General features: G+C 36.1%; 2 protein-coding genes across 2 annotated transcripts in view; both read left to right on the top strand.

The window, feature by feature from the left end:
• Positions 1–11,930, top strand: part of rab32a (RAB32a, member RAS oncogene family) — a 21,999-nt gene extending 10,069 nt beyond the window's left edge. The window contains exons 2-3 of the mRNA XM_016293299.1: positions 8,453–8,730; positions 10,881–11,930. Coding sequence (XP_016148785.1) covers positions 8,453–8,730; positions 10,881–11,030 — 428 coding nt within the window. The 3' untranslated portion in view covers positions 11,031–11,930. The remainder of the gene's footprint in view (positions 1–8,452; positions 8,731–10,880) is intronic.
• A 3,216-nt stretch (positions 11,931–15,146) lies between these two features.
• The window catches only part of LOC107601211 (androglobin), a 44,392-nt gene continuing 38,033 nt past the window's right edge, over positions 15,147–21,505 (top strand). The window contains exons 1-6 of the mRNA XM_016293300.1: positions 15,147–15,358; positions 16,403–16,538; positions 16,825–16,914; positions 19,246–19,317; positions 19,432–19,629; positions 21,014–21,153. Of these exons, the coding sequence (XP_016148786.1) occupies positions 15,282–15,358; positions 16,403–16,538; positions 16,825–16,914; positions 19,246–19,317; positions 19,432–19,629; positions 21,014–21,153 (713 nt within the window). The 5' untranslated portion in view covers positions 15,147–15,281. The remainder of the gene's footprint in view (positions 15,359–16,402; positions 16,539–16,824; positions 16,915–19,245; positions 19,318–19,431; positions 19,630–21,013; positions 21,154–21,505) is intronic.

Consider the following 21,505-nt stretch of genomic DNA (forward strand, 5'->3'; position numbering starts at 1 on the left):
ATTTATTTTATTTTTTTTATAAAAAAAAAAATAATAAAAATAAAAAAAAATAAAAAAAAAAATATATATATATATATATATATATATTATAATTTAGTTTTTTGTTGTAAAAAAACTTTTCTAAACTACAGTTACAGTGTTCTCTGTCAGTATTGGGTTGTCTTTGGGGGTGTTGATTGCAGATAGCCTTTGCCCCAGTGCCGTGAAGCCTCTGTCTCTGGTCATTAGCTGTACTGTTGGTTAGGGATGTAACAGCGGCCCAAAGCGTCTGAAGTGTGTTGATGTTCCACGAAAAACCAAAAAAATATGCAGCTGGCTCATCTGGCTTGGATTGTTGCCATGGCAACACACCCACAAGATTGTTATCTTGATAAAGGCCATGCAAGAGAAACTTCAGGTTGCCATGGCTATGGACAGCGAGTATCCCTGTCTCCCTACGCCACCATCCTCTCTTTTCTCTCACTGTCTCAAGCTTTTAAGTGATCTTCTTTTCAGGATCACCATAATTCACATTAGCAGTCATATTTAGAAGTATACAGATTTGCTGTGACATTTAACTAAGAAATTAGACAACAGGGTACTTTAAAATAAGAAAAAATGCTGCTGGTCACATTACTGTAATAGTTTGAAAGTTACAGCATGTGGGTCAATGACATGACACTCTTTTTATCCTATACATTAATTGAAAAAGTATTAAAAATGAAAAAAATGCAATTATATAGTTACTTTAATGAATATATTTTATGATATAGCATGTTTTTACTCTGAAAAATTTAACTGTAACCCAGTTCATTGCAAGCCGTTTCCTAGAGATGTCAGTTGTCTATGACTGATTGAATTTCTGTTCCACATATGATTTCTCATTGAACTGATATATTGTATTAATAAAGCCAGTGCCACTTGGTGTGGTTTTAAAAGGAAGTAACAGAAACTGCTATCAGAACTAGTCACTGAATAAACCTTCACTATCATTAAGACTCACTCAGTGTTGTCAAAACAGTTCATATTAAATCATTAGCTGCTATTGACCTCTCAAAATGTTGATCGGCCCGTCTCTATTGCCGCCATGCAGTCAAAGCTTTTGTTTACCTCGGGTCCCTTTTTGCAGTTGAGAAACTGTCAGTTTGTGTTGTGCTATATTTGCACATGCTACAGGCGGGTCGACGTCCCATCGATTCTTTTGTGAGTTGTAAAAACAAGTCCATTGATTGGTGATAAATGGAGATTGATTCTTGACATTGTTTCCCCAGGAGGGAGAATGAGGTCTCCCACCACACAATTATTGACACCATCATTCCTGAGCCTCTCATTCCCTGCATGAACAATTTGAAGCATCTACGTTATTGATCAGAAGCACTCAATAAATTACGAAAAATAATACAAATTACCTAAAAAGTCAAAAAAGGCCTTTATTAAAAAACAAAAAACAAAGTGCAGATCTCTTGTGGTTTTCCTGCATAACAAGCCCTGGTTTGTCAACCACTGTAATCATCATGAATTGTAATGTAGTAAAGGTTTGAGACTTTTACCCAAGTGACTCTTCGCTAAGCTGCCTTTGGTTATTGTTGCTAATTCAAGTTTTACAGAACATTCACGGATACACGGAAGGAACTGGATATTTCCATAAACATTTCCATGCAATTTTGAGTAAAATGTGTTCATAAAGTGGTAAAAACTGATTTTAACAGGATCTTCATTAGGATGTTGAAAAATATATATATATTTTTATACAATCTGCCATTTTCATAAAAAATTACTTTACAGCACACACACACACACGCACACACACACACACACACACACACACACACACATATATATATATATATATATATATGTATGCATGTAAAAACACACATTATATATATAAACCGAACCGGTTGGATGGTTTGTTCTCAGATCAGGCCCATCAGGTCTTCTTGCCTATAGAGAAAGTAAAATCTTTATAAGCATATCTTCAGTACAAATTGTTTTCACAATCCACAATCAAAGAAAAAGTGCATTTCTTTGAATTGCGCAAACTAAAATACAGTAAAAACAATAATATTGTAAAATATTATTACAATTTTAAATAACCGTGTTGTTATATTTTAAAATACTTTTTCCTGTGATGGAAAAACAGAATTTTCAGCAGAAATGTTCTTTCAGAAATTAATCAAATTTATTTATATTTCATTTACTTTATAAAAAAATTAATAATAATAATAAAAAAATTTAAAAAAAAAAATATATATATATATATATATATATATTATAATTTAGTTTTTTGTTGTAAAAAAACTTTTCTAAACTACAGTTACAGTGTTCTCTGTCAGTATTGGGTTGTCTTTGGGGGTGTTGATTGCAGATAGCCTTTGCCCCAGTGCCGTGAAGCCTCTGTCTCTGGTCATTAGCTGTACTGTTGGTTAGGGATGTAACAGCGGCCCAAAGCGTCTGAAGTGTGTTGATGTTCCACGAAAAACCAAAAAAATATGCAGCTGGCTCATCTGGCTTGGATTGTTGCCATGGCAACACACCCACAAGATTGTTATCTTGATAAAGGCCATGCAAGAGAAACTTCAGGTTGCCATGGCTATGGACAGCGAGTATCCCTGTCTCCCTACGCCACCATCCTCTCTTTTCTCTCACTGTCTCAAGCTTTTAAGTGATCTTCTTTTCAGGATCACCATAATTCACATTAGCAGTCATATTTAGAAGTATACAGATTTGTTGTGACATTTAACTAAGAAATTAGACAACAGGGTACTTTAAAATAAGAAAAAATGCTGCTGGTCACATTACTGTAATAGTTTGAAAGTTACAGCATGTGGGTCAATGACATGACACTCTTTTTATCCTATACATTAATTGAAAAAGTATTAAAAATGAAAAAAATGCAATTATATAGTTACTTTAATGAATATATTTTATGATATAGCATGTTTTTACTCTGAAAAATTTAACTGTAACCCAGTTCATTGCAAGCCGTTTCCTAGAGATGTCAGTTGTCTATGACTGATTGAATTTCTGTTCCACATATGATTTCTCATTGAACTGATATATTGTATTAATAAAGCCAGTGCCACTTGGTGTGGTTTTAAAAGGAAGTAACAGAAACTGCTATCAGAACTAGTCACTGAATAAACCTTCACTATCATTAAGACTCACTCAGTGTTGTCAAAACAGTTCATATTAAATCATTAGCTGCTATTGACCTCTCAAAATGTTGATCGGCCCGTCTCTATTGCCGCCATGCAGTCAAAGCTTTTGTTTACCTCGGGTCCCTTTTTGCAGTTGAGTATATATATATATATATATATGTATGCATGTAAAAACACACATTATATATATAAACCGAACCGGTTGGATGGTTTGTTCTCAGATCAGGCCCATCAGGTCTTCTTGCCTATAGAGAAAGTAAAAGTCTTTATAAGCATATCTTCAGTACAAATTGTTTTCACAATCCACAATCAAAGAAAAAGTGCATTTCTTTGAATTGCGCAAACTAGATGAACTCAGAAATGTCTTTCTTGGCTTCTTCATTTTAGTGCAATTTCACACGTCCCTCAGAGAGCCATGGACCAGGGAAAGCACCTTTCATTGTGAAACTATTACATCACACTGTGGCTTTTTCTCAGTTAATACAAGAGCTTTCTACTCCATTTGCCTTTTTCATGTTGGGCTAAGGCTCAGCTTTCACACTATTCTCTCAGCAGTTCTCCTTTTCTCTTTCGTTAAGTAGTCGACTTTCTGTGAAGCTCTGCAGGTACATTCTATTTTTCTATAATACCCCCACACACAGAGAACCATTAATTTTGAGAAAATACCAGTTCACAACAGCATGCACAGCATATTGTGGCATAAAGTATTGATCAAGGGTACAATTCTGGCCCTTCACATGCTGTTTCTAGGAACTAAAAGCATTTCTGAGATTTCTTGCTGTGTGACAGCTGGCCTAGCGCACCAGATGCGTTCACGAGTTCGTATGTGGCTGGTCTCTGGGTATTCAGTATCTTTAATTCGTCAGTGCGAGTTTTTAAAAAATGATTTTTTGGGCTGTGTGCCCAAAATGGACCGGGAGCCAAGAATTAGGTTCTGTCTACTTGTGTGTCAGCCCTCCCGTGTGTTCACCTGAGGTTAAATGGTCTAAATTTAGACCAGCAATCAAGAGCAATTAGCTGCAGAGAGACCTAAGGAGCTTTTGGCGTGTGAAGTGCGTAGCTGAACGAACGTATATATTATAATTTAGTTTTTTGTTGTAAAAAAACTTTTCTAAACTACAGTTACAGTGTTCTCTGTCAGTATTGGGTTGTCTTTGGGGGTGTTGATTGCAGATAGCCTTTGCCCCAGTGCCGTGAAGCCTCTGTCTCTGGTCATTAGCTGTACTGTTGGTTAGGGATGTAACAGCGGCCCAAAGCGTCTGAAGTGTGTTGATGTTCCACGAAAAACCAAAAAAATATGCAGCTGGCTCATCTGGCTTGGATTGTTGCCATGGCAACACACCCACAAGATTGTTATCTTGATAAAGGCCATGCAAGAGAAACTTCAGGTTGCCATGGCTATGGACAGCGAGTATCCCTGTCTCCCTACGCCACCATCCTCTCTTTTCTCTCACTGTCTCAAGCTTTTAAGTGATCTTCTTTTCAGGATCACCATAATTCACATTAGCAGTCATATTTAGAAGTATACAGATTTGTTGTGACATTTAACTAAGAAATTAGACAACAGGGTACTTTAAAATAAGAAAAAATGCTGCTGGTCACATTACTGTAATAGTTTGAAAGTTACAGCATGTGGGTCAATGACATGACACTCTTTTTATCCTATACATTAATTGAAAAAGTATTAAAAATGAAAAAAATGCAATTATATAGTTACTTTAATGAATATATTTTATGATATAGCATGTTTTTACTCTGAAAAATTACACCAGATGCGTTCACGAGTTCGTATGTGGCTGGTCTCTGGGTATTCAGTATCTTTAATTCGTCAGTGCGAGTTTTTAAAAAATGATTTTTTGGGCTGTGTGCCCAAAATGGACCGGGAGCCAAGAATTAGGTTCTGTCTACTTGTGTGTCAGCCCTCCCGTGTGTTCACCTGAGGTTAAATGGTCTAAATTTAGACCAGCAATCAAGAGCAATTAGCTGCAGAGAGACCTAAGGAGCTTTTGGCGTGTGAAGTGCGTAGCTGAACGAACGAAGATAATGGAGCTGAGACCGTTGGGGGGTGAAATGTGCTCCATGTTTCAATGCTGATCACTGGAAACCTAATATAGACATCTAAAGGTCTACTCTACACGCTATAAACCTACTGTATTGAACGCAGCGGTAGAGAGCAGGGTTGGACCGGGACAAAAATTTGGCCTTGTAAAAATCCAGTTCATGTGGCCCACACGTTCCTCTGTGAATGTCTTGAGGGCTTATTGGGACCTTTAAATAACTAAATACCACAAATCTATAACAGCAGATATTACTGAATATGATGCCGTTAACTATATTAATATTGCTTATTTTGCCTATTAAAAATGCACAATTGACAGTAAAGCACTGATTTTGGTTAGGATGCAGTAAAGTACATTTACTGCAATAAATAACAATAAATGTATGCACAGCTGCATTCTGTCTTTTTTTAAATGTATTTTTCTCTTAAATTAAAGCTTATTAGAAGTAATTATAATAGATAAAACAATAGGCTGTCAGTTTGTGCAATGGGGTATGAATTGTTCAGATTCGATCTGTAAGTTACATTGTTATGCCAGTAGGTGACAACAAGTGATTGTCTTTATAAATGAGTCATTCATTCAACTACACTTATTCATTAATTAATTACTTCAGTGACTGCCATAATAAGCGAGCCATTGCATCATTCACTCAACTTTCAGTTTTCGCTGGTCGAGCAAAAATAAACAGCAGCTGGAAATATTGTGTTTAGAAAATAATTTAGAAGTATACAGATTTGTTGTGACATTTAACTAAGAAATTAGACAACAGGGTACTTTAAAATAAGAAAAAATGCTGCTGGTCACATTACTGTAATAGTTTGAAAGTTACAGCATGTGGGTCGATGACATGACACTCTTTTTATCCTATACATTAATTGAAAAACTATTAAAAATGAAAAAAATGCAATTATATAGTTACTTTAATGAATATATTTTATGATATAGCATGTTTTTACTCTGAAAAATTTAACTGTAACCTAGTTCATTGCAAGCCGTTTCCTAGAGATGTCAGTTGTCTATGACTGATTGAATTTCTGTTCCACATATGATTTCTCATTGAACTGATATATTGTATTAATAAAGCCAGTGCCACTGGAAATATTGTGTTTAGAAAATAAGTTACTCAATATTAACTTTTTATTGATTAGTTCCTAGCACACTTACTCATACTGTTGGTTGCTAATATAATCATAACAGGCTGTGATGACCAGCCATGATGTTTTACTCAATATTAACTTCTTGCTTTTTTATTGATTAGTTCCTAACACACTTACTCATACTGTTGGTTGCTAATATAATCATAACAGGCTGTGATGACCAGCCATGATGTTTGGAAAAACAGCATTCTCCTTTGCATCATATTGCTTGAATATGCTGAATATTTCCACTCAAGAGTAGATAGAAATTTAAAGTAGCTTCCACAATACTGATTAAATGAATTTTACAAACTTGGTGCTGTTTGTACACCGAGAAATGTCAATATCCTTCAGCCTTCCTGGCACAGAAGCGAAAGATGTGAATCTTCTATCTCTCTCTTATCACAAACACACACGTATTGCCTCGCTGCACTTTCCCAGCTTCTCTCACTCTCCGAAGAAAGGGTGAGAGAGTGAAGAACAAAGCAGTGTCAGGCATTACAGACAGGCCCGTGATCACTGTCTTCCTCTGTCTGAACTCTGATCTGAGAGAGTGGTTTGGGCTCTGGCTTAACTGCTGCATAAACACTAAGAACCAGCATATGCTGGTAAGGTATGTTTTGACACTGGGATGCTGGTCTATGCTGGTCCTTTGCTGGTTTATACTGGTCATGTGCTGGCAAAGGACCAGCATAAACCAGCAAAGGACCAGCATAAACCAGCAAAGGACCAGCTTAAACCAGCAAAGGACCAGCTTAAACCAGCAAAGGACCAGCTTAAACCAGCAAAGGACCAGCTTAAACCAGCAAATGACCAGCAAATGACCAGCAAATGACCAGCATAAACCAGCAAAGGACCAGCATAAACCAGCAAAGGACCAGCTTAAACTAGCATCCCAGCGTCAAAACATACCTAACCAGCATATGCTGTTTTTTTTCCAACAGGGTAGAGTGTTGTAGACTCATGAAACTGCTCTGAAGTCTTTTCGTTCCTGTGGGAAACAGCACACTGCCACAAGCCATGGATCTGATTCTGAGGGGTCTAGGTTACATGATGCTAGATGTTCACAACTCACTTTTGAAAGATAGCATTTAGCTTAGCATACCGCTAAAAATATACCCTATATATATAACTATCCCTTTACAATTCCCTTATGTTGGATGTCATATGTGACTGGAATTTAAAGTATGTAACAATCACAGTAATCGCAAATGATTGTGATTAGTTCAAATAATCGCGACAGGCCTAGCTTGTCTCTTTGGTTCAATATGAGAACGGTTTTGGTCTCTAGTGAAGCAAGTTCACTGTCTCTTGCTATCATTTTCTCCTTCTCTAATTGTCTGTTGCTGGTCTCCCTCTTCTTGTCTTGTCTTGTTCTTGTTCTCTTACATTTTTCTGTTCTCTTCACCATCTCTTAGTTTTAATGCCTTGCTGTGTTGTATCAAAAAGGAGGTCAAGCTCAGTTTTTTCCTTTTAAGCTAGTCAGAATAAATGGCAGGTTCAAAAGCTATTTCTTAACCGCTTAACCGCTTTCCACAACGTGCTGTTTTGTACATTAAAAAAATGTATACTTGAATATAAAAGCTTGGTGTATTCTCCTGATTTTTACACATCAAGGTAGTAAATGTAATGACATAAGCGACTGTGGTGAATTTAGGTGAGAGGGATATGAGAGGGGTGTGTGCACTGAGTCAGTTCTTTGATGTGTTATTAGCAACTACCGCTGGGTGCATCTTTCGCTCCACTCCTCCTTTTTTCTGTCCATCTAGCTTTCAAAGATTTTGCGCTGTGCTGGGCTTTATCCCTCCCCAGGCAAGATGAACTATGAGAACGAGCAGCACATCTCAGACTGATTGAGACCAGAATCAGTCAGTCTTTGTGTTCTGTGGGCTGAAACACGAGAGCACAGTATTGCAGTGATTAACATAAACCTGCTTTAATTATAGCAACCACATGCTCTCATTAACTCCCATTATAAAACTGTATGGAAAACATGTTAGGAATTCCAACTGGTTGAATTAAAATAAATTCAAGTGAAAGGTTTGTTACATATTTTGTTGACCTCTCTATCACTCATAATAATTGTGCTTGTATTATATGTTTGTCTCATGTTTAGGTCAAGAGCGGTTTGGGAACATGACCAGAGTTTACTATAAGGAGGCAGTGGGTGCGTTTGTTGTTTTCGACATTACTCGAGGCTCTACGTTCGAGGCTGTTTCAAAATGGAAGCACGATTTGGACAGCAAGGTGAAACTGGCCAATGGCAATCCCATCCCTTGTGTCCTTCTCGCTAATAAATGTGACCAGAAGAAAGATGGATCCAACAATTCCTCACTTATGGACAACTTCTGCAAGGAGGCTGGGTTTTTGGGTTGGTTTGAAACATCAGCTAAGGTAATATAAGCTCATTCTGTGTTCACTTTGCCACTTAAATGTTTGTTTGTGCTTGGTCAAACTGAAGGAGAACTTGTCACGAGACATTTTTGCTAAGAATAGAAGCTTCTTACTACACCTTTCCTCTCTAATAAGCTCAGACGACCATGAAAGCTGCCATATTAGATCAAGTATTTAAAATGGCTGACATTCTCCATGGTATTAAGGCCAAAACGGCACCACTGCGGCAGTCTTAAGAACATTAGCCACTCCTCCTGCCTGAATCACCAGACGTATGTCAAATGCGCAATGTGTAACTTATCACGTGAAGCAGCGGGATGTATGGGATTTTTGAGGGAGAAATTTTTCATCTCAGCTTGAATTGTTGAAACTTTGCCCACTGATTTAAAATGTAGAACTAGTAGCACAATGTTTAGTAATACATTGGCTAAAACTCGAATATTAAATTTTATTGATACAGCTATGTTTATAGATTGACTGAGTGCATTGCAAAACATATTATTTTTATTCATTTTAATTAATTTTTTATTAAAAGGAGTTATTTTTATTGTATTACAATTCAAAACTGTGGAGTCATTTAAATTGAAAGTAGAGTCATTGGGGTCATTTTTATTTAAAATAAATTAATATTTCAATTCAGCAAGGATGCAATGTATTCATCAGAAATGGCAGTAGAGGTGTTTATAATGTTTTAAATAAATTTATTTTGGGAACAAAATTGTTTAAGCATTAATCTCATGAAAATTGTGTTCATGTAATGCTTAAAATAATAAAAAACACACAAATTGAGCAAGAAAACTAAAAACTTGATTCAAGTTATATTCCTTGAATAAAAAGAGTCTACACCAGGGGTGCCCAACCCTGCTCCTGGCGATCCACTGTCCAGCAAAGTTTACCTCCAACTCTAATCAAAGACACCTGCCTTTAATTTTTAAGTGATCCTGAATACCCTAATTAGTTGCTTCAGGTGTGTTTGGTTAGGGTTGGAGCTGAATTTTGCAGGACAGTCGATCGCCAGGAGCAGGGTTGGGCACCCCTGGTCTACACATTTTTGATTCTTGAGAAAATGGGTCTTTTTAAAAAATGTTTAGACATTTTTTTCTGGATAATTGGGCAAAATACTTACTATGAAATGTGTGGGCAGACCGGTAGGCTACAGGGCTTCTGTGAGCTCTTTAGTTTTAATTGATTATCATTATAATTTCATAGCAAGTCTTTAAGTTCAATCAAGCTTTTCAATGGCCCATGCAGATTTCAAAATGGCAATCATTTCAACCATCGTTTCTACCAAAAGATGTCACAACTTCAGTTCATTGCCCTTTAAAACAAGCAAGAGCACAGAACACTTTCTGAAAGTCATGTCTCAAACAGTCTCATGATGTTCTTAACCAGCTTGAAAACCCAAGTTATTGACACTGCTCACTGCAAGCAAATAGTGTTCCGTAGGCCATGTATTAGCATTATTGATGATCTTGTTTTTCTTGCCCACTGCTGGACATCAGTTGTCTAATAGAAACGGTCATTGTAACTCAGCATGGCCGTGCCACCTTTATTGTGTTCAGTACTCTAGGTGAATGACAAATATGAATGGTTGGCTTTTGTTTAACCTTTCTGTTTTCTGCCCTTTTCCTCAAATCTGTCTCATTCGCACTTTATTGCTTTGAAGCCACAGACTGCAGAGGGATAGAGGGATGTAAATGGAAAGACAGTGAATTGTCTCGAAAGAGCGATGAGAAGAGAGACGTCGTGTAGGCGGATGCCATCAATCCAGCTTCATGCTGAAGTACCTCTCAAAGCTTCACTAAGCACTCAGTTTAGCTTAACAAGTTAGGTCTATTGACCGCTTTGTAAATGATCTCAATATTCTGGAAAGGTTCCAAACCTGTATGACTTTTTCTTCTGCAGAACACAAAGAAAGATATTTTGATGAATGTCTCCATGTTTTATGTCAATACAATGAAAATCACACCGAGATCCATTGATATTTGGGCCCAACTGTCTTTCATTGTATGTTCAAAAACAGTTCAAGAAACAACAAAATGTCTTCTTTTATCTTATGGAGAAGAAAGAAACTCATACAGGTTTGGAACAACATGAGGAATGATTTTCGGGTGAATTATCCCTTTAACATTTGACTCTGTTCACTGCAGGAGAACATCAACGTTGATGAGGCTGCCCGGTTCCTGGTGGAGAACATCCTTCTCAACGATAAAGGTCTTCCATATGAAGAAAACAATGGTGACAAGATTAAACTGGACCAACAAACAGTGCCTGCTGAGAGCAAGTCAGGTTGTTGCTAGTGTGGATGCTCTTGTGTGTCCCATCATCTGACGTGGAAAGGAGGCCAGGGACCAAGCTCAACAAATTCCCCAATCCCACCTCATCCCAAACCCCTGCCACGGATCACAGCATAACCAGGGGTCAACAGTTTGTGCTCTAAAAGGGGAGAAGACATCACTGCCAAAGGACAGATGATCAGATGAAAACATCTTTCTGATGCTTTTAATGACCAGTTTTTTCTCTCTCACTCTTGTTCTGCGCCACGTTTGTCCTTTTAATAGCGTCAAGCAAGTTACTTCAGTGTGTGCTTGTTGTAATATTGCTTAAAACGAATGAAACTAAATGGGTGTCATAGGACCAGGCAAATACCAGTAAAAGATATTAGCCGAAATTAAATCAAACGAATGTGGGTGAATTAAAAAAAAAAATTCTGGACTATTTGCATCTGCTGCTGGGAATCGCCACCCTAAATTTTAGCAGGAAAAGTTCTCAATATGTCACTTTATGGCAAAATAGTACATATTCCCAGGGCATTTAGTCTGTGTCTGTGACGATCCAACCATCACTCTTGAAGCTCTTACCACAAAATAATTTGATCATGAAAAAATAAATAAAAAGAAAATGAATTGTCCTCTAATGGGAGATCTGTAAGAATCATGGGCCTAAGCATGTATATTTGTGGTTCAGAGAGTAAGATCGTGTTGGTTTTCCTCGGGCTTGTACATGTTAATGTTAAAATGTTTATTAATTGTTTTTTAATTGGTACTCAATGAGGGATCTGAGCATTTGCTCTGTCCATGGCTTTATTTTAGAATTACCTGAAGGCAAATATAAATTTTAATATGCTGGAACAAGTTTGTAAAGTTTGCAAACAATTGTTTGTTGAAGTAACAATGACAGAATAAAACTTTTAAAACGGTTTATAGTCTTCTTATGTGTGATCTCAATGAACATGTGAGAGGATGTGCTGTAAAATTTGAAATTCTTACAAAAGCTTCATTATAATATAATTATGATAATATGAAATGTGGCAGTATTTATTGGTTGTCTTTCAAAGCTGTATGAGAATTCAGAATGCTATTAAAATCCTGGATTCAGTGCAGGTGAAACATTGCCGTAGGTCATCTCATGAGGGAGGATGAGCTGTGTATAATGGGAAAAGGGGACAGAATCAACTATGCTTTAATACACTAGCAGGTGCTGTAGATGTGTTAGAATGCCATCGATTTCAGAAAAATTGTACAAGCAGTAATCATGCCATACATGTATGCGGTGGTTGATAGACTAATGTGTATTGGAGAATGGGTTCATTTAGTCATCGTGTTGAATATGTGCAGGGTAGTAAATGATTACATGTAATCTGGATTAAGTAATCAGATTCCAAAAATGAAGTACTTGTAATTCGATTTTAAAATGTGTAATCAGACTACAGTTACTTTTTTATGGATTACATGATAACATATTATTTACACAATAGCAATAAATTATTCAATGTAATTTAAAGGGGTCCTATTATGCTCTTTTACAAAGTCTTGATTTTGTTTTGGGGGTGTACTAGAACATGCTCTCATGCTTGGGGGTTCGAAAAACAAATTATTTTTCACATAATTTACATTATTAATATACCTTTCTCCTAGCAGGTGCTGTAGATGTGTTAGAATGCCATCGATTTCAGAAAAATTGTACAAGCAGTAATCATGCCATACATGTATGCGGTGGTTGATAGACTAATGTGTATTGGAGAATGGGTTCATTTAGTCATCGTGTTGAATATGTGCAGAGCTGGGTAGTAAATGATTACATGTAATCTGGATTAAGTAATCAGATTCCAAAAATGAAGTACTTGTAATTCGATTTTAAAATATGTGTAATCAGACTACAGTTACTTTTTTATGGATTACATGATAACGTTCTAGACGTGCCGAAATTTTGAAGCTACAGCACAGCAGCTCTTCTTTTTGGTTTTCTCTGATGCACTAACTCTGCAGCAGCACTTCTTCTTCGTCATCTCGTCTCATGCAGTTACTCAAGTAAGCGTTCTAACCACGACCTCGCCCTCCCCACCCCCCAACCATTCGAATTTCTGTAGGCGGGAATTATTTGTAATGATATTCTAATGAGCCGCTTTGTGATATCACAAAGCTCGGAAACCAACGCTGTAGTCCAAACGAGCTGTTCGTTGTAGTTTTTGAAAAGGGATTTAAAAAAAGAAGAAGAAATATCTCCCTTTGGAGTGGACTTTGAGATTTGTAACTTTCTAGACCTTTTTAATGCCCAAACATGCACACTACACACTGACTAAAATGTAAAAAGTGAAAAAGCATAATAGGACCCCTTTAAATGACCATTTGATTTATAATTTTTTTTTTTTCAGGTTTAAGAAGTGTTTCAATATTGCATCAACTACTGATGAACACATTAATTTGGTTTCACTTTATTTTGGTGGTCCCTTTAACACATTCTGTTGATTATAGTAAGGTTGCACCTATATCTACTTACTCTCATTAGAGTGTTAGTTGAGCATGAGTAGGGTTAGGGTTAGAATAAGTTGACATGTACTTGCAAAGTTACTTCTAGTCAGTAGAATGTCTTGGGATGCCATCTCAATAAAGAGTTAGCAGATATTAATCAGACAGTCTACTAATACTCTAATGAGAGTTTGTTGACATGTAGGTGCAAAGTTACTTATTGTAGACAGAATGTTCGAAAGGGACCATCAAAATAAAGTGTTACCATTCATTTTTATTTGAATGATCACTCTGTAGGTTATTTAACCATGTATTTATATGTCTTTAGAAGGCTTTTGTCTTTCAAACACATTAAAATGCACAAATTTACAAAAAAAAAATTCTCATCTGATCCTCTTTCACTTCATATATTTACTTGAAGGACCCCTGAGATTTTAAAATAAATATTTTATTAAGTATCACATTTGCATGTTCATGTTCTCTGACGTTAGTTAGTTATGGTCACATGACATTCGGGTAAACATAAAATATTTAATTTTTTTTTACTAAGTTTTTTATTTTTATTTATTTTATAATGACTTATTTAAATTTAAAATTTTTATGATTTAATCAATTATTAGCTTTTCATTAAACTCATAAACCCCATACAGTTCCTTCACAAACCCCAATTTGGGAAACCTGGAATGGAATAATGAATGGAATATATTTTCTTAATCTTCGTATTTTTATATCAATATAGTACAAGATTATCCTATTTTAAAAAATGCGATAAACGAGATAGCTCATAAGTAATCTAAAAGTAATCTAAAAGCAGTCTGATTATATTACCTAAAATGTGTAATGTAACGGATTACTTTACTAACTACAATTAAATTAATATTTATTTTATTTTAATAGAAAAAACTGAATTGAGACTTTTTAAAAGAGAAAAATAAAAATAAATAAATAAATATGATGCGACGTACGGTATCGCGTGATGACGTAATTACTTGTTGACGTAAAATGTAAACTAATTCAGGTTTAAAAAAAAAAAAAAGATTCAGGTTTTGGAATCGGTTCTTTGAAGAATAAAGCGTATATTATTCAATTACTGGTTGTAATGGGGAAGTTTCATATAGGCCTACACAAAATGAAATGGTCGGGTGGTAAGACACATTTGTTTCATTTTATCAACGAATTTAAACAATACTGCAATATGGTATATAAATGTAAAACAAACAAACAAAAAAAGCTCTCAGGACTTCTACTATTATATGCAAATTTGAAATAGACACGTAAACTGTACCGTCTTCATTATTTGTCTTTGTTTGTTTGTTTGTTTATGTTTTGTTTATTCCTCTGGCTAATTTTTATTTGACTTGTAATCTTGTGTACTGATGGCATTTATATGCAACGTTGTACTTCTTTTGTTGTTATATATGTTCATATGCAATAAAAAAAAGAAAAACCTAAAGATCCTAAAAAAAAAAGAAAGAATCGATTCTTTGAAATGAACTATTCGAGAGGAGAGAAAAGGGACGAGTCTTTCTTCCTATCGCTTAACGACAGTGGATAGACTCAAGGGTTTGTTTGAGGAGGTCAGGAGGAGTTCATTGGCGCGAGGTGGTAATAAAGCCCTGAGCTCGTGCTGTCGGCAATCCCAAGTGATCCTGTCGCCTAGCAACATGGCAAACTTTCCCTACTGCCTGAGTCTCACCCTGGGCATCGCTTCCTGTTCATCATTATCTTTCTTGCTTTAATCAGCCAAGTGTTGCTTCAAACTACGAACTCTTAGATTAGAAATAAGGCCTACGAACACTTGCAATGTCGAAGACACCCAAGAAAAAGACGTCCTCCTCCAGTCTCGTCGCTTCTTCGCCTGGACACTCTCCCAAAAAAGAGTAAGATTTGACTGAAGATTTATTAACACAACCTCGCTATGTTTATGCCCTCGAAATATTTCAATAATATTGATAAGTCACAGATAATATAATTTATAAAACATTTATTCCACCCTATATCTTTACTGTATTGTGTTTGTCCTTAGCTTACAGAAGTTGTTTATGTTTTTAGTAAAATATTGGGGGGCGGTCGTTACATGTAGTTTTGAATTTGACAATATGCAACATTTGTTTCTGGCAAGTTAATGTAGCACATTTTCCTGACAACTTTTATGAGTGCCTAACACGAAATTGTGTATTTTTGTGTATTTTGCATTAACAACAACAACAACAACAACATGCCTACTTTTCTAACATTAATAACATAGAATCACGTTTTCTTTGCAGTAGGTTAATACACACAGTTTACACATTTCTGCTTCAGTCCTGTTGTAATAAGTTAACTTAGCATTCAGTTTAGCTAGAATTTTGTTCCCTGAAGAAGAAGAAGAAGAAGAAAAACAGTGTTTGGAATAATGTGTGCAAAGGAAAATAAAGTTTTAAACCTTAATATATAGTACTGTAGGTAGAGGGAGAGATTGATAGTAATATGCAGTTTAGATTGAAAATAACAATTGAAAAGACCCATCACAAAGCATGCAAATTCAAATGAAATTATTATATTAAATAGTCATCTTTTTAAATAGATTACATTAAAGGGGTGCTATTATGCTTTTTCACTTTTTCAACTCTGTAATGTTGCTGTTTGAGCATAAAAAATACCAGGTGCAGCACACACTGGCCCAGCTAACCAATCACAACACACACTGGCCCAGCTAACCAATCACAGCACATTTCGTATTTCGGAAGGTGGGCCTTCATTTGATACAGGAACTATTTGAGCCGTTCATGCCAGACTGGGGAGAGAGGTGTTGTAATAATGTAAAATATGTGAAAAATAATGTGTTTTTTGAACAACCTAGTATGAGAGCCTGTTCTAGTACACCCCCAAAACAAAATCAAGACTTTGTAAAAGAGCATAATAGGACCCCTTTAAATCTCTAGAGCATCCTCAGTGATCAGTGCATCAGAAAGTCCTGAAGAGCCAAAGAAAATTCTCATCTCTCTCTGGCCGGAGTGGAGCGACACTGAGGTCAATGCTGAGAAATGGGATGCAACTAAAGCCTCTAAGGATAGCAAGGTGAGAATTGATGAGTCAGATGTGATTTAATATTCAATGCCTTTCCTTTATAAAAGCTTTACAGAGCTATGTCAGGATTGGTGAGAGCAGAAATCTGTTTCAGCAAACTGCTTAGCTTGAGAGATGTACTGTCGCATTTCAATTGATGAGTTAAGAGTGTTTGGCACCATGCACTTTGTAATTTGATCATAATTTTTAATAGCTTTTATTCTGTTTTGTATTTGTTTTCCTTTGAATGTGAATCTAAAACCATATTGAGCATTTTTTGTAACAACATTGCCAACAGCTCTTTGATGATTCAGAAGGGAAGGTTGAACTTCCTGCCTCCTTGAGAGTACACACTTGGAAACGTCCTTCAGAGTACATACTTAATAAGGTAAGGGTTTATCAGCCATATTAGTAGCTTTCACATCTCTGGCAGGTCCAATAAACAAACTTGAAGAAACTGAATTAACCTGAGTAGGTAAAGTTGAACAGAGTTTGCAACATTTGTCAAGTGTACTTATAAATACAGAGCTCTGGCATGAAACTCAATCTGACCTAATGACATTATCACATGGCACAGCTGATTGGTTCTCTCCTGTATTGGTAGCCAATGAGCTCGCTGCTCAACATTCAAATATATGATTAGTGCTTGCAGTAGCAGTTGCAGCTTGCTTCAGAAACCCTCCACCTTCCCCAGCTCCACCTGTATAGATCTGCTACGAGGTGATTCATGTACGCTATATGGGGGTTATTTCATGTATGTTATAATTGCAGCAGCAATATTTCTTACATGCTCACAGCAGCACGTTGTGGATGTATTGGCATTAGCAAGTCTCGGTACTTGATCTGCCGCAGTAGCAGCAGCAGTGTAGCAGATCTATTCCGCCACGACTAAATACATTAACATTGTCATGCACATTACCATGCCAATCCCTCCGAGAGTTGTCATGACAGAAATTTAGTTCTGTTCGATCTGATGTATAATGACATGACACTAAACTAATCCAGTCCTGACATGAACAACCAACACGCATGCAAAGCATACTTGTCTATTTTGTGTGGGTCCTGTTCTTTAGTTGCATGTTTTTTTGGGAAAATCCAATCTTAGCCTCTGTGCTGAGCCTAATTGATTAAATCTGTATATGCCGCTTTCATAAGAGTTCAGGTTGTGATTCAATTACCTCATAACTGCCCAGCACAACATTTCACAATTATTCCTCCATTTTGATGAGTCTAGGCAAGTCATGGGATGCTAAATAGTCACAAAAAGAAGCAAAATCACAAGGCAATTAAGGCTAGGCACTAGAGGTCTGAAACCAATTATTTCTGCCATCTGACTAGCTGTATTTAAGATGTTTAATTGACAGAACGAATGAAGGTCAGCTCTGTTGTCATTTCCATGGCAACAGTTGGGATAAAAAGATGGATTGTCATGCACATTACCATGCCAATCCCTCCGAGAGTTGTCATGACAGAAATTTAGTTCTGTTCGATCTGATGTATAATGACATGACACTAAACTAATCCAGTCCTGACATGAACAACCAACACGCATGCAAAGCATACTTGTCTATTTTGTGTGGGTCCTGTTCTTTAGTTGCATGTTTTTTTGGGAAAATCCAATCTTAGCCTCTGTGCTGAGCCTAATTGATTAAATCTGTATATGCCGCTTTCATAAGAGTTCAGGTTGTGATTAAATTACCTCATAACTGCCCAGCACAACATTTCACAATTATTCCTCCATTTTGATGAGTCTAGGCAAGTCATGGGATGCTAAATAGTCACAAAAAGCAGCAAAATCACAAGGCAATTAAGGCTAGGCACTAGAGGTCTGAAACCAATTATTTCTGCCATCTGACTAGCTGTATTTAAGATGTTTAATTGACAGAACGAATGAAGGTCAGCTCTGTTGTCATTTCCATGGCAACAGTTGGGATAAAAAGATGATAACTGTGATTCTTCTCTCCAAGTATGTGAGTGATACTAAGAGCCTTCAATTTACATTTGATTAAAAGTCCATTAACTGAAGATCATCAAATATTCATGGATTCATGTCCCTCAGAGGGTCAATATGAGCTGTGATAGTAGTGGGGAAAAAAACATTGGAAAATGTGAGATATATTTTTCATTTCTTTGTGCACATAAATTGTAATATCTAATACACTAGTGTGCACAACTATAATCACATTCAATAATCAATAATAACTTTCATAATTTGGGGTTGGTTAGTGTTTTTGAAATAAGTCTCTTATGCTCAGCTGCATTTATTTGATCAAAACTACAGTAAAAACATAAAAATTGTCAAACAGTATTATAGGAACTGCTTCCTATTTTATTATATCTTAAAATGAAATTGATTCTTGTAATAACAAAGCTGAATTTCCAGCAACCATTACTACAGTCCTCTGTGTTACATGATCCTTCAGAATTTATTCTGAAATGCTCATTAAAAAATGTCTTCTTGTTATGAATGTTGAAAACAGTCGTGCTGCTTAATATTTTTGTCTAAAACATTATACTTTTTTCCCCAGGATTCTTTGATGACTAGAAAGCTCAAAAGTAATACAATGCATCACTGCTGAATAAAATTGTTAATTTCTTAATAAAAATACAGACTTTGAGTTTGTTCTAATTGAGCTGAAGCTAGAAAGCTAAAACTCATCAGTTAGATCTTTAGTAACTGGAATTACTGACATAATATGTATCTCATCCTTTCAATCAGACTCCTGTTGTTGTGGAAAATGAAGCTGCCTTCGACCTTACCTCAGCAAATGAGCATTTACTCTCAAGTGAGGTGAGTCAGTAAATAATTTCGAATGGCCTGCGTTACTGATTGGAACTAAGAATAATTAGTTTAGTTGGAATTAACCTACACTGTCACTCTTCGTCCTGCATGGCGGTTTCACAGCTTATGCGATGGGTCATTAGTGAGCTCTACATTCTGTGGAAAGTCTGTAACACAGGAGAGGAGAAGACCATCTCCACAGAAATAGTTCCCAACCTTTGGAAACCCTGGGAACACATTTACTCCCTGTGTAAAGCAGTGAAAGATCACATGCCCCTCTATAATACCTATGGGAAGTATGTCATTAAACTCTACTGGATGGTAAGTTCAGGTTGTGTATCGAAAACCTAATACTTGTATTGTGTAACACTGAAGTAGCTAAATTTACATGCACACACACAGTGGTCTAATCAGTATGTCACTATGTTATGTCAGATGATCCATTATTCAACATTCATAAGTGCAACATTTTATTTGTTTTTACCAGATGCTTTTATCCAACGTGAATTACAAATGAGGAATAATACAATCAATTTAACATAAAAACAATTACTAAAAGCTAGCAGTGAAATTGTTTTTTTTTAGTAATGTTGAATATTTTTATTGAAATCTAATTTCTGTCAGCTTTGTGCCCCTTTGTTTTAAATAACTAGAAGAGTTTTGTAAAAAAAATCAATGAAAACTCAAAGTAATGGTCTTCAGTGGAAAATAACCTGGAACCTGGAATAACTAAAGGAATAGTTCAGCAAAAATTGACATTTCAGTCATAAAAAAACTCACCCTCATGTTATTTTTAAAACCATCTTTTTTTTCATCTGTTGAACACAAAAGAATATTTAATGAACAAGAGGTTCCGGTTGGTGATTCACGAAATTGGCAAATATGCCCAGAATTATTGGGATTGGCTATAGTGTAAAAATGTACACAACAAATGTACACAGGCCACTCAACACCTATTGTAGCATATGTCCATCTTTTCCTGCTGGAAGGACACTGTGTCCTTTAGGTGGTGATTAAGTGAGAACACAACGCTTATCAGGGAGCCAAGAGAGTCGGTAGAACTGTGACTATCAGATTGCTCTATCCTCTGGGCACAAGAAACTGAGAAACAATTATTTACCTTAACAGCTCCTAGTCCTAAATGAGCAAACAGTGATCTACACGCAGGTAACAGTGATTTGTTTGACAGGTGATATTAAACACTCTCTCAGGCACAAAAGCATTTTAGATAAGGCCTATGTGCTGGGCAATAGTTCTTTTGTTGCTGGCTTATCTTCTAAGTTCACTCTCTTTAATAAAACTCCATTTGAGTTAATGATGTTTAGCACTGTATTTTACGCTGCTCATTTTACTGTGTACAAAATATGCACTAATCAACCATGGCTTATCTGACTACTGATTGAATACACCTTTGGTTTTGTTGAGATGAGATTGATGGTGAGCAGATCATTAAAAACTGAATTTTATATTACTGCGGTATATATCACAGCACATCCATGAGTGAATTAATGTTATTTAATAAATGTTGAGTCCCATAAATCATGCTATTAATGGCCTGTCCAGATGGAATGTGTATCCATTATATGAAGATTTTTTTTGCAGTACACAAAAATGGTATTCAATCCTGTTTTTTACCTTGATATTTTAGAGTGCTGTTTCATTAATAATGTACTTTTTTTACAAGAACTGTCTTCTGCTTTCTTAGGGAAGTTGGAGGAAGATTACTGTTGATGACATGCTACCATTTGACAAGGATGATAACCTTTTGCTTCCTGCTACTACGAACCAATCAGAGATTTGGCCTATGCTCTTGGCTAAAGGCATACTGAAGGTGGCCAGCACTGAGTGAGTCTTTGAAAATAATCCAAACAATTAAGTGTTTGAAATGTCTTTTAATCTAATTTTTTCAATGAATTAGTTGATCTAGTTCACAAAACCAGCCTGGATGATTCTTTCATGAATCTGACTGACCAGGTTCTCAGTTTTAGCTCACTTGACTCAGTGATTCAGATGTAATGGTTAGCTCACTGAAGTGGATGTTTATTATTGAGTAACGACTTAAGTTTCAGTCTGAATGTCACACAAAGCTTGGAATATAGAGACCACTTTAATTATATTTTAGTTATACTTTAGCGTCCTTTTTGAAACAGCCGTCTCCATGCATTGTAATTGCATGCAAAGGAGCAAGTACATTATT

Source organism: Sinocyclocheilus grahami, unplaced genomic scaffold (assembly GCF_001515645.1).
Source record: "Sinocyclocheilus grahami isolate Dianchi unplaced genomic scaffold, SAMN03320097.WGS_v1.1 scaffold301.1, whole genome shotgun sequence".
NCBI classification, from domain to species: domain Eukaryota; kingdom Metazoa; phylum Chordata; class Actinopteri; order Cypriniformes; family Cyprinidae; genus Sinocyclocheilus; species Sinocyclocheilus grahami.